This window comes from Hypanus sabinus, chromosome 19 (genome assembly GCF_030144855.1).
Source record: "Hypanus sabinus isolate sHypSab1 chromosome 19, sHypSab1.hap1, whole genome shotgun sequence".
Classification (NCBI taxonomy): domain Eukaryota; kingdom Metazoa; phylum Chordata; class Chondrichthyes; order Myliobatiformes; family Dasyatidae; genus Hypanus; species Hypanus sabinus.
Window position 1 is genome coordinate 71,415,710 of NC_082724.1, and position 13,934 is coordinate 71,429,643.

General features: G+C 40.5%; 1 protein-coding gene across 1 annotated transcript in view; it reads right to left on the minus strand.

Annotated features, from left to right (window-relative positions):
- Window positions 1–13,934, minus strand: part of itih3a.1 (inter-alpha-trypsin inhibitor heavy chain 3a, tandem duplicate 1) — a 69,116-nt gene that overhangs the window by 32,154 nt on the left and 23,028 nt on the right. The window contains exons 9-11 of the mRNA XM_059944904.1: window positions 3,993–4,174; window positions 2,294–2,441; window positions 1,154–1,322 (exon numbers count right to left, since the gene is read on the minus strand). Of these exons, the coding sequence (XP_059800887.1) occupies window positions 1,154–1,322; window positions 2,294–2,441; window positions 3,993–4,174 (499 nt within the window). The remainder of the gene's footprint in view (window positions 1–1,153; window positions 1,323–2,293; window positions 2,442–3,992; window positions 4,175–13,934) is intronic.

The window sequence follows — 13,934 nt, forward strand, 5'->3', positions numbered from 1 at the left end:
CACAGGCACTGGTGCTGGGCCCAGAACTGTTCACAATATACATTAACGATCTGGAGGAGGGGACTGAGTGTAGTGATGATACTAAACTGAGTGGAAAAGCAAATTGTGCAGAAGGTACAGAGATATAGACAGGTTAAGTAAGTGTGCAAGGGTTTGGCAGATGGAGTACAATGTTGGTAAATGCAAGGTCATCCACTTTGGAAGGAAAAATAGCTGTTCAGATTATTATTTAACTGGTAAAAAAAATTGCAGCATGCCGCTGTGCAGAGGGACTTGCTTGTGCATGAATCACAAAAGGTTGGTTTGCAGATGCAGCAGGTCATCAAGAAGGCAAATAGAATGTTGGTCTTCATTGCTAGAGGGATTGAATTTTACAGCAGGGAGGTTATGCTGCAACTGTACGGGGTGCTGGTGAGGCCGCACTTGGAGTACTGCGTGCAGTTCTGGTCTCCTTACTAGAGGAAGGATATACTATACTCTCTGGAATTCAGAAGAATGAGAGGAGATCTTATAGAAACATATAAAATAATGAAAGGGATAGATAAAATAGAAGCAGGAAAGTTGTTTCCACTGGTAGGTGAGACTAGAACTAGGGGACATAGCCTCAAGATTCAAGAGAGTAGATTTAGGACAGAGCTGAGGAGAAATTGCTTTTCCCAGAGAGTGGTGAATCTCTGGAATTCTCTGCCCAATGAAGCAGTGGAGGCTACCTCAGTAAATATAGTTAAGACAAGGTTGGATAGATTTTTGCACAGGGGAATTAAGAAGAAGAAGAAGGAATCGCCCTTAACTCGGCAGTGGAGTTATCGGGGCACCGTCATGACAGTGTTTCCGTAGCATTGTTCTTGTTTTTACGAGGCCGAGTTGCTAGGTTGATGCTCAACGCGACTTGGATTCAAACTCGGGAACCTTCACTCCAGAGTCCGGCGCTGATACTATTGCGCCACCAAGCAGGACAGGGGAATTAAGAGTTATGGAGAAAAGGCAGGTAGGTGGAAATGAGTCCATGGTCAGATCGGTCATGATATTATTGAATGGCAGAGCAGGCTCGATGGGCCAGATGGCCGACTCCTGCACCTATTTTTTGTGTTCTTATTTTTGGATTGTGATTTGATATTGCAGTTTTACAGAAAGAAAACTCTTGTTATTTTACCGCTGCTCTAGGAGTTGTTGTATGGTCAGGTAAGCCCATAGACGCTCAGTGAAGTCACCGAAAATGTATTGCTGTTGTTGAATAATATTCTCAGCCTCTGGGATGTTCACGTCAGCATTAAAAGTCACGTTTCCAGAGGCCTGTTGGAGAATTAGGAAAGAAACTAAATCTTATAAAGATCAGGAAAGTAAATTAAATTTTAGTCTTTGTCCATGGCATGAACTCAATTTACAAGACATACTTTAAAATAATGCAGTTATGTTAAACAGTTCTTAATTAATTGTGAAGTAAAAAAGCATGTAACATATTTATGCCTATATAATAATCAATAGAACATGTTCAATACATAATGCCATCAGAGGGTATTTGGGTAATACTTTGTACTGTTATGAAGTTTGTAACTGGTTTGGGTAATGTTTATTCATTAATCAATACCACCAAGGTAGCTCATTAGATTGATTATCCTTATTGATTTTGAATCTGTGCAAATTGGTTGCTGCATTTACTTATAAAATATCAGCAACCATTTCAATAGTGTGTGAAACAATTTGTTGTATCCTGACAAAGATTATAATCCAGTCAGGAATTTGTTACCTGAATGTATGATGCCCAAAGTGCACTGCCAGGGATGGTGTTGGAGCCTGATAGAGGGTTTCAGATGAGTATTCAGAGAATGAAGGGAAATGGGCCATGGTACAAGCAAAAAGGATTAGGAGTTATTTGCTTAATTAGTCTGGTACAACATCACGGCTAAAGGATGTGTATCTGTGCTGTGCTTTCTATATTTATTAATCACAGAATAGGATAAATACTGCAATATCATTTTCAGCATCTTGGAGACGTGGGCAAGGATAGAGGCCAGGCAAAATTGTGGCCGATACAGTGAGACGCTGGTTGAAGAATCCATCACATTAACATTTTAACTGCAAGTAGAAAATTATTAAAAAGCAAATGGGTGTAAAATATATATAAAAAATTGAGGAGGCTGTGGAAAAATATGCCACCACAGGTATAATGAGTTAATTAACATGTAGTACTATAACACTGCAATTTATCATTCAATGATGTCAATAAGTCAATTAGCATAACAGATAATACTTACTGTTTTAGCATTGATCTCTGCTGTGAGTAATTGTAAACTATTGTCTGAAATCTTGCCAGCCACTACAATTTCTGACCCATCAAAATGCTGTCTGAAACTGGCCTGAGTTAAATCAGAGATGGCATTTTCTGGATATTGCAATTCGATATCTAAAAGCAAGGGATTTGCCACTTCATCATAGAATCCCTGTGAAAAAGAAATATTTAAAAAGTTTGGTCTACTCCACAATTATGCAATCATTGAGATGTTAATCTGGAAGTTCCCATTTATGCACAGTCATGGGTCAGACCACATCTCAAACTAGTTCTTCCTGACTTGAGGAGTTGCAACATTTTAGTAATTGATTTGAACTCTTTTAAACAAGTTACTTGCATAAAAATGGTATATTGCTGATAATTAAAGGAGTGCGGTATCCAGTATCTATACTCTACAATCATTTTGTACTCCCTACCTTTCTGCTATGACATAGTTAAAGTAACCCCCAAGCTCAAAGTCTGACTCCCAACATCATGGAATGAAAAACAAAAGCCTTTTCAATCCAACCCCAGTCTCAATGTTCTGATCTTGACCTCCATCATCCCATCCACACCGTCTGCAGATCACGAATACCGTGGCCCAATGCTGCATCTCAATGCCAACCCACCTGGTACTTGGTTCCCAGCACTAGAGAAGGAAAGATCTCTTTAGGCCTCAAGGGTTTGTTGCAAGATGTCATGCAAAGGCAAGACCAACATTCTCTTCTTTGGGTTTCACTTTTTTAAAATGTGTTTTTGAACTCAGGGTTCAATTCCGATGTCATCTGTATGTCCTCCCTGTGGAATGTGTGGGATTTCTCCAAGAGCCCTGGTTTCCTTCCACAGTCCAAAGATGTACAATTTAGTAGGTTAATTTGTCAATGTAAATTGTCCCATGATTAAGCTAGGGTTAAGTTGGGGGGGTTCTAAATGGATGGCATATTCTGTGCTGTAGCTCAATAAATAAATTAATAAATAAACAAGCCACTGGGAAATACCCAAACTTTCATCTTACTGGTTCACTGCCCAATTTTAGAAGTGATTTCTTATCACTGTAATACAAATACTGTTGCACATACCCCCCAAAATTGACATGCAGTTTCTCAATTTAAACTTCAATTTGACCGCTTTTATGAGGCAGTCCTAACTCTCACTTCTACTTGGAGTACTCTAGTTGGCTTGAGGATTAAGGGAGGAGGCAAATAGAATCCCAGATGCAGATGAGGAGGAAGAATACCATATACTTAGAGGGAAATAGTAGACAATCTCATTCCCTTGTCCCCTTCCTCTGTAAAGTTGCCTTATGCTCTCCTCTCATACTTTGAATATCAGTGGAATCGGGCAAACTGTCACAAAATATACCTGGTTTGCTTTCACAGCAACAGACACAGGAAGCATTCCTTTAAACACTTTATTAAGCTTAATATCTAATACCTCATGTGGATATATAATTGGATTAATTAACTTTAATGTCATTGACTGTTTTTAGTGGAGACTCAAATCCATAAGTTACCAGTTATTTAATATTTTTCTGTGTATGTTTATCTCCAGAAGTCTGGGAAAGAAAGAAACTTCCTCACAATAACTTTACCAGAAATGTATTGGACATCTTGTTCATGAGTGTGGAATATGTTTTTTGCTGCAAAGGTGAGGCAGCTCTGAAGAAAATCTGGGCCAAAGTAAGTGAACCAATATATATACACACATCTAATATTCACTTCACCTGGAGCTGCAGGGGAGCATCTGAATCCTCATAGATCCGCCGTGCTATACCATTATTATCCAGAGCCAATTTCTCCAGAAAGCTGAATTTAACATCGTAACCAAAGCCAAGGGCATATACATTATATCTATCCTTTATGGCATATTTAACATTTTGCTGAATTTTTGATGGGTTTGACTCTCCTACAATAGAAACAAACACAAATAATTTCTTTTGCATTCATCTGCATTTAACCAGTTCCATTAAGCAGGCAATACCTTAATTATTTAGCTCAGTAATGTTAGCAACTAGTTTTATCAAATAATCACATGAACATATTTTCAAGATTTAGAAAATTGCCTATATACTTAACATGTCAATGGTTCACAAGGTTTATTTAGTATCATTGTATGTTTGCAGTATACAGCTCTGAGATTCTTCTTCTCCAGATAACCACAAAACAAATAAAAACCATGGAAGTCAGTCAGAGTAACAACACAACCATCAACCCCCCCCCCCAAAACCCCTCCCCTGCAAGAAATGCAATAAGAACATTGACCCCAAAATCTCCCTCTCCCCACACAAAAAAGAACAAGAAAGAATGGCAAAAACACAGAATATAAAAACTAAAGAAGTCTACAGTCCATAGTCCAAAAGCCACATGCAGAAGCCTAGGTAACATTCACCAGCATGATTGAAAGAGAGTAACCAGACACAGCCAGAGGCCACACTGGCTTCCTCTCCAGCAGTAGAGCAATCCCACCAGCCAGCACAAGGTTGTCGGCACTCACTCTCCAGATTCGGCAGTAGAGCAATCCCACGAGCAGGCACAAGGCTGTCGGCACCTACTCTCCAGATTCGGCAGTAGAGCAATCCCACCAGCCAGCACAAGGCTGTCGGCACCTACTCTCCAGATTCGGCAGTAGAGCAATCCCACCAGCAGGCACAAGGCTGTTGGCACCTACTCTCCAGATTCGGCAGTAGAGCAATCCCACCAGCAGGCACAAGGCTGTCGGCACCTACTCTCCAGATTCGGCAGTAGAGCAATCCCACCAGCAGGCACAAGGCTGTTGGCACCTACTCTCCAGATTCACCTTGATGCTTCAATCTTCCTTGGCACTTTAACTGGTGAATAATTGAAGCTTTAATCGGTGAAATGGAGTCAAACATTAGCTCATGCTGTGTCTCGTAGTTTTTTCGCCTCAAAGCTTACTTCCTGGAATCTTCTTGGAGACAGCAAAGCACCAGATTACTCGATTGATCTCCAAACTGGAAATTGCAGGCTCTAGCAATTGCATATACACATTCAAGATGAAAACCAGATGTAAAAGAAGTGAAATAAAAGGTTTTGTGACTTATCCAGAAGATATCGACCGAAGGAGCGTTGCATGTAGGTGCCATCTTGACCAGAAGTTTCAGCATGTTGGTAAAGTAACACTATCCAGGGGTTTTCAAGATGGCGGCACAATGAAAGGTCTGCTTTGCGGAGCTCAGCACCGCAACACTGATAATTTCGCATGTAAGCCTAACCGTTTCAACTTAAAAACGCCCGTGTCGGATTTAATAACATGAACATCGATGAGTATGTTTCTTGAGTTGCTTCAACACCATGTCATTGTCAAAGGCAGCCAGGATGGGCGGCACAGTGCTGGCCCGGGGCTGAGGAGCTAGCTACTGCTAGCTATGCTGACACGTTGGACCCTTCTTTTCATCAAGTAATTCAGGAAGTTACGGAGAACGTATCCAAAGTGATGGACGAGAAGCTGGCTCCACTCTCTCTAACATTCCAGAACCACACACTGGAGCTTAAAAACCTTGATACAAGAATGGCCGAGGGCCGAGTCTCCGTGGTAGAAACTGTGGCTGATCTGGCCCAAAGTCACATCCGGGCGCTAGAAAAGCAAGTTCAAAGCCTGTCTGACTATATCAATGACCTTGACAACAGAAGTAGGAGGAAGAACATCAGATCATCGGTCTACCTGAAGGTACAGAAGGCAGCCAGCCAGCGAAGTTTTGAGGGCTGGCTGCCTAATTTCCTTGATTTGGAAACCAAGGCTGGACGCATTAAAGTGGAAAGAGCTCACTGTACACTGGCTCCAAAACTGGGCCCAGACCAACGCCCTCGACCTGTCCTCATGCAGTTCCATAATTTCAGTGATAAGCAAAGAGTGATGGAGGCTTCGAGACGCTGCGGGACGGATGCCCAGGCTTTAATATATGAGGGATCCAGGCTTATGTTTCTCTCAAGTTTTTTGGCAGCTGTTATTTGGAAGTGCAAGGAATTCGAGCAGGTAAAGAAGCGGCTGAGGGAATCCAGAATCCAGTACTTTATGCTATACCCAGCGACGCTGAAAATCACCTACAATGGGGCCACCAAGATACTTGATTCCTCTGATAAAGATAAAACATTTGTAGACACGTTGGGCTAAAGAATGTATACAGTATATTGTGTAGTCCTGGTTATGGACGATAACATGCTTGATGGTTGCTTTATTTTACCTTTTCATTACTTGACAGCAAGTTATCTCATAGGATGGGTAACGTATTTGTTTTCATTAATATAGTTTATTTGTTTAAATTAGCGGTGCTGCTCCAGCCTGAAGGAGTTTAAACATGACGGTAACAAATCGGTGGATTGATAAATTACGCCGTTTTTATTTTTGACTATGTTAAATGCCATATTGGCAGTGGGGCAGAATATGGGGTGCTAGAAGGTTCAGATCTCCCCTTTAAGTGTGGGGTAAGTCCTCTTGTTCAGCACAGTTGGCACTTTGTTTTCATGTGTGTGTTTTTATTATTTACTTATTGCCACTCAGTCGATCTAAAGTTGGGTTTCTTCTCCTCCGGAGTCACATGATTGTTATAAAGGGTTATGACCAGTAATATATTACAATTGTGCACTTGGAACATTAAGGGGAGTCATTCATCAATCAAGAGAAAGAAAATCTTACTAAACCTGAAAAAGGAAAGGGTGGACATAGTCTTACTGCAGGAGACACATTTAATGATAAAGACACCTAGAAGTGCAAGAGTAGATTTGATCATCTATTTTTCATCTTTCAATACCAGGAGTAGGGTGGTGGCCATTTTAATACGGAAGAACTTAGCTTTTAAGTTATTAGACTGCATTAAGGATAAGTATGGGAGATTTGTGATTGTTAAGGCTTCAATGTATGGAGAGGAATATGGTATTCTCAATGTTTACTGCCCTCCAGCTCATAATCTCAAATTCCTAATAGATGCTTTTTCCAAACTTACAAGCTTTTCAATATGAAACATTATTGTAGATGGGGATTGTGGTGAACTACATATACCTGTCTGGACACTCCCCCTGCTGACTGCTCCTGTGGCTCCTCCCACAGGCCCCTGTATAAAGGCGATTGAGGCCGGAGCCCGGCCTCTCAGTCTCCAGGATGTAGTATGGTGGTCACTCACTGCTTGTTCCTTCTTCCAGTCAATAAAAGCTGATATCTCGCCTTACGTCTCAGAGTGAGTTATTGATGGTGCATCAGGGATTTTAATTGTCTCATGGACCCATTGATGGACAGAGTGCCTAGTGGACCCCATTGCCCTCCTCACAGTCCAAACAAATCATGGGCTTGTGTGGAGAACTAGGACTTGTGGATATCTGGTGGTTGTTACATCCCTCAGACAAAGACTTCACATTTTTTTCTAATCCACAGAAGTGTACACCAGAATAGACTTTTTTTCTAACCCCCAAAATGCTCCTTGATTTAGTTATATCCTGCTGAATTGGAAATATCGCTATTTCTGACCATGCAACAGTATATTTAAATATTAAGCCCAAAGGTAATTCAGCACTATCTCGACATTGCAGGCTGAATTCTTTTTTATTCCAAAAGATAGTTAGACTTCTTTACTTCCAAATTCAAAACTTTCCTATCTGTTCATTCCAAATCAGCTAGTAGTCCATCGATGCTCTGGGAAACCACTAAGGCCTATGCAAGGGGATTAATTATCTCCTACTCTGCTAGTAAGAAGCGACAAGCTGCAGAACAGCAGCACCTTGTGGAAGCAAGGCTTGTGGCAGTGAAAAGGATTATATTAATAAGCCTTCTGCAACCAAGTTACAGAATATCACAGCCCTATGCTGTACACTGAACTCTACTTACACAAGCAGCCAAAAGAAAATTGACATTTGCTAAACGGTGATTGTTTGAACAGGGTGAAAAAAACCAGGTAGGTATTTGGCTTAGCAAACATGAGGAAATCTGCAGATGCTGGAAATTCAAACAACACCACACACAAAATGCTGGTAGAACACAGCAGGCCAGGCAGCATCTATAGGGAGAAGCACTGTTGACATTTCGGACCGAGACCCGAAGGAGACCTGTTAGAGTCCTAAGTGAGAAAGACGATCTGTCCACTACATCAGCAAGTGCCCATAACATCGACACGACCCATTCCCCGATGTGTCGACAGCGCTTCTCCCTATAGATGCTGCCTGGTCTGCTGTGTTCTACCAGCATTTTGTGTGTGTTGGTATTTGGTTTATTTAGCTAGAAAGAAAAATGCCTCTCTGACTATTGCTTCAATTAGGGATGGGACAGGAGCCCACACTATTAATTCTGAAATGATTAATGTTGTGTTTAAGAATTTTTATTCTAAATTGTATCAATCTGAGCAACGTAATGATGGGCAATCTAGGATGGAGACCTTTTTCAGGAATTTAGATCTCCTACGCATTTCTTCTGAACAAGAGTCCTTCCTCAATGCTCCGTTAGCTATACATGAGATACAGGAAGCTGTGAGACAGCTCCAAAGTAGGAAGGCCCCTGGTCCTGATGGACTCACTAGTGAATTCTATAAAGAGTTCGCAGGGTTATTATCAGAGCCTATGCTAAACATGTTCAATCATGCATTTAATTATGGTCTCCCACCATCATTGAGACAAGCTAATATCTCCCTAATTCTTCAGATAGGGAAGAGCCCTGAAGATTGTGCCTTCTACAGGCCTATTTCATTATTAAGTGTTGACTTTAAAATCTTACTAAAACCTTAGCGTTGCGATTAGAAACTGTGTTACCTTTTATCATAAAAGAGGATCAAATGGGTTTTGTAAAAGGCTGTAGGTTATCTAACAATATCAGAAGATTACTTAATGTGATTCAGGCATGTCAGCAACAGGCAGTGGACGGCTCGGTGCTTTCCTCAGATGCAGAAAAGGCCTTTGATCGTGTCAAATGGCCGTATCTTTCCCCCCCACTTTAGAACAATTTGGTTTGGGCAATAATTTTATTAAGTAGGTGAAAGTTCTTTACAATGACTCTTCGACTGCAATTCTCACTAATAGTATTAGGTCGGATAAATTTAGTATTTGTGGGGTGACCGGCAGGGCTGCTCTTTATCATCACTACTTTTCACAGTGGTGATCGAGCCATTGGCCGAGGCTATTTGGTGAGACCCCAAAATATTTGCTCCAGACATAGGACTAAAGTCACATAAAATTACACTGTATGCGGATGTTCTAATTTTCTTATCAAACCCTGCTATATCAGTGCACCACCTTAAACAATGCATCAATTCATTTAGCGCCTTTTCAGGTTATAAAATCAACTTTACTAAATCAGAGGCTATGCCTCTGGGGAACCTGCAGCAGGTACCTGACACTCAGGGTGTTTTCCCCTTTAAATGGTCACAGACAGGTTTTGTTTACTTAAGCGTATTTATCACACCTACGTTTGATCAATTGTTGAAAGCTAACTTTATACAGTTATTTGACAAAATCATACAGGATCTTGAATGATGGAGCACTCTTCCCATTTCTCGGCTTGGCCGAATATCCTTGATCAAAATGAACGTTCTTCCTCATCTGCCCTACCCAATACCAATAATTCCCGTCATTTTTACCCAACAAATGTTTAAAAAAATAAATGGCTGGTTTGTTTCTTTCATCTGGAGCAAAAAAAAAGACCCTGTATTAAAATGTCTAAGTTACAGTTTCCCAGTAGTCTAGGGGGCCTGGATTTTCCAGACATAAAAAAATATCAATTAAGTTCCTTTTTATCTTACATAGTTGACTGGGTTTGCAGGGACCCCTCCTCAATTTGGCTAGACATTGAAGCTTCACAAGCAAAATGCCCTCTTATTAATTTGCTGTTCCTCAATAAGATGAAACTAGTTAAGGAATATTGTCACAATCCAATAACGATTAATGGCTTGGAGGGTGGTGCGACAAATTGAGGGCAACGCAGCGAAAAAATCACCCTTCCCTCCAAAAACCGGCAGTCCAGATTTTCAGCCTGGCATAATGGATTCTGGATTTAAATTTTGGATTCCTAAGGGTACTTTCCATCTAGCAGATTTGTTTGATGAAGGAACGATGATGCCTTTTAGTCAGAAAGTACAGAAATTTAACAAACCCAACAGGGGTCTTTTTTGTTTCTTTCAGATAAGAGATTATATACAGAAAAAAACATCATTGTTAACTGATTTCTATCGATCTGACATAGAAAAGAAGGTGTTTTGTTCTAAGGGTGAAGTCTCCATTAGCACTTTTTACAGCATCCTGAGGGAATGTTCTTGTGGAGAGCTGGGAGTAGAAATTACAGCTGAAACATGGGAAGATATCTGTGATAATGCAAAGAAGATTTCAGTTTGTAATAGAACTGAAGCATTGCAACTCAAAATTCTGCATCGAGCCCATCTGACTCCAGATTGTCTCTCGAAATTTAAGATGAAGGTTCTCCAATGTGTTCTAAATGTAAAGTAAATACTGGAACTTTCACCCACTTTTTGGACGTCCCAAACTTCAGGCATACTGGAGTGATATTTTGGGTGAAATGGAAAAGATTCTGAAGATGGTGCTTGAGCTGGACCCAATGTCTTTTCTCTTAGGTTTACCCAGCAGTCGTATTATTAATGCACATCAGAAAAAACTTTTTAACATCCTGACTTTTTGTGCGAGGAAGAACATTTTACTTTGTTGGATATCCAATAAGGCCCCTGAACTTTATGGGTGGCATAAATTAATCATGGAATACCTTCCTTTGGACTTTTTGACATGCATGGTACACTCAAAAACAAATAGTTTTCATAAAACATGGCAATCTTCTCTGCAGTATGTAGATGTAAACCTGTCTGCTATACTAATAAGGGCTTTTGTATAGGATGTTGTGGGATGTCTACATTTTGATGGAAGTGTTCTGATAGCTGATATCTGTGAGGAAAAGAAATGTAAATAAATCTGGAAATTGAATGTTTTGTTATGCTGAGCAAAAAATTTTTAAAGAAGTAACACTATCCATCAGTAGCTCTCATTCAATTATGATATTTCAGGATTGCAGCAATTAAAGATAAAGGGTATGGGTGAATTAATTTTATTGTAACAGTGAAAGTGATTTTAAGGCATGCATTTGCTACTGTATATTGGAAATCTCATTAAATAGATAAGGCAAGATCTAGACATAATGGCTCAGTTGGGTACAGCTAGTGAAACTGCTGCCTCACTGCCCCAACAAACCTGGTTCAATCAAGATCTCTGGTACTGTCAATGTGGAGTTTGCACACTCTTTCAGGGACTAAGTGTGTTTCCCTCAAGCATTCTGGTTTCCACTCTCACTCTAAAAACCTGTGAGTTGGTAGATAATTAGTCACTGTAAAATGCCTGAAGCATCCAGAGAAGTTGATAGAATATGTAGGCTCATTGGTTTGGGAGAATTATTCTTGCTTAGGGGGCAAGAGGTCTCAGCCCACTTTTATCACAAAGAGGTGGTTGACACTACAAACTAAGAGCAAACAAAAATACAATATGCTGAAAGAACTGAGTAGGTTGACAAACTGGCCTGGAGGAACCAATAAAAAAAGAAAGAGATTGTCCACGTTTCAGATTGAGAGGGAAGTAAGAAAGTCAGTGAAAGGAATTTGTGTTTCCAGAGCTTCGCCATTCTGGTGATTAGCATTATGCTATACAGCGACCATAGTCCAATTCCTGCAGCTGCTATAGAGTTTATATGTTCTCCCTGTGCCTGTGTTTGTTTCCTCTGGGTGCTCCAGTTTACTCCCACTTTCCAAAAGACTTGCAGCTTATTAGGATAATTATTCACAAGGGTGTAGTTGGGTGGTGTGGGCTCCTTGGGCCGCAAACGCCTGTTACTGTGCTATATTTCTAAATAGAAATAAGTAATAGAAAAATAAAATAAGCTCAGGAAAATTTACAAAAATGTGTGAAGTATATAATCAGATTGGGTAGGGTAGAGTAAAAATGGATATCTGACAGTCAGAATGAACTCCATGCACCAAAGGACCTGTTTCTATAGGCTATTTCTCAATGACCCATTGACAACAATCAAGCCTACATTCATTTTATTTCAAGATACTGCATGGAATAGACCCTTCCAACCCTATAAGCCGTGCCATTCCCTGACAAACCCCGATTTAACCCTACCATAACCATGGGATAATTTACCATCACCAATTAACATACATAGTACTCTTGTGACTATGGATGGAAAGCAGAGCACTCAGAGAATACCCACATGCTCTGTGGGGAGGACATACAGACTTGTCAAAGAGGATGTCAGGATTGAAATTCAAACTCCAATGCCCCTAGATGTTATAGCATCATGCTAACTACTATGGTACCATGCCATCATTCCCAAATCCTGCTAATGCTCAACTGTGGATGTAAGAAACTGGGAATTAACTTCCATTGTGTTAGAATAGAGGTTATCTGGGGATTCCTCCTATTGATTCATATTTGTAATGTGGGCTGTCCTTTCAGTTTTGTCATTTTTGAATGGAACAATAACATTTTATTCCTATTTTCTCTTTTATTACCAGAAGCTGCTTAAAAATTGTCAAAGAATTCTCCATCAGCAAAAAGTGAAGCCTTAGAGCACAAGAGATGACTGTCCCAGGCTTTGTACTTCAAAGTTCAAAGTATGTGAATGTCACCAAATACAGCTCCGATATTTATTTTCTCCCAGGCATTTGTAGTAAAATAAAGAAATTAAATAGAATTAATGAAAAACTATCATTAACGAGAGCATGTTGGACCTCCAGATGGTCCACAGCAGGCGTGATTGATAAGTTTGTGGCTTAAGGTAGAAGGAGATGAGTTTTACAGCTCTCGTTACATGAACATGCAGTGCAACTCTTTGAGTGAAAATGCAGAAAGTTTGAAGTTAACGCATCTCCTTCTAACTTAGGCCACAAACTTATCAGTCACCCCTGCTGTGGACCACATCTGGAGGTCCAAGACGTCGACTTCTACAAAGAAGGGATCACATGCTCCACGGCCGCTGGACTAAGTGTGTAGATGTAGGAAAAATAAACGTGCTAGGTTTTCTAAAATTGAATCCTTCTACTCTAGAACTTATCAATCACCCCTTGTATTTGTTCATCTTTGGAAAATATCTATCCTGCATCTTCCTCATTTTCCCCAAAAACTCGCGCTGTTGCTGTTCTACTGACATCCCTGCCAGCATCTCCTTCCAATTTACTTTGGCCATCTCCTCTCTCACACCACTGTAATTTCCTTTACTGCACTGAAACACTGCTTCATCAGACTTTACTTTCTCCCTGTCAAATTTCAAGTTGAACTCACTCATATTGTAATTACTGGCTCCTAAGGGCTCTTTTACCTTAAGCTCCCGAATTGTCTGCAGTTCATTACATAATGCCTAACTTAGCGTAGCTGATCCCCTAGTAGGCATAATGACATACTGCTCTAAAAAGCCATCTCATAGGCATTCAGCAAATAGATCTCTTGAGATCTATTACCAATCAATAATAGATATTGTTATGTCTCCCCTCCTGCTGTGACATGGGGACACCTCTTTTTCCCTTCTTAGGGAGAGGGAGCCTGTGGTATGTCAAACACTGGGTGAACGAGTAGTCTTTGGGGTACTGCAAGTCTGTATTTATTGATACTTTGCTGCATGCTTGAGTACTCAGTGGGATCGCTGATGCTTTTTGCTGGTGGGAGTGGTGGGGGGGGGG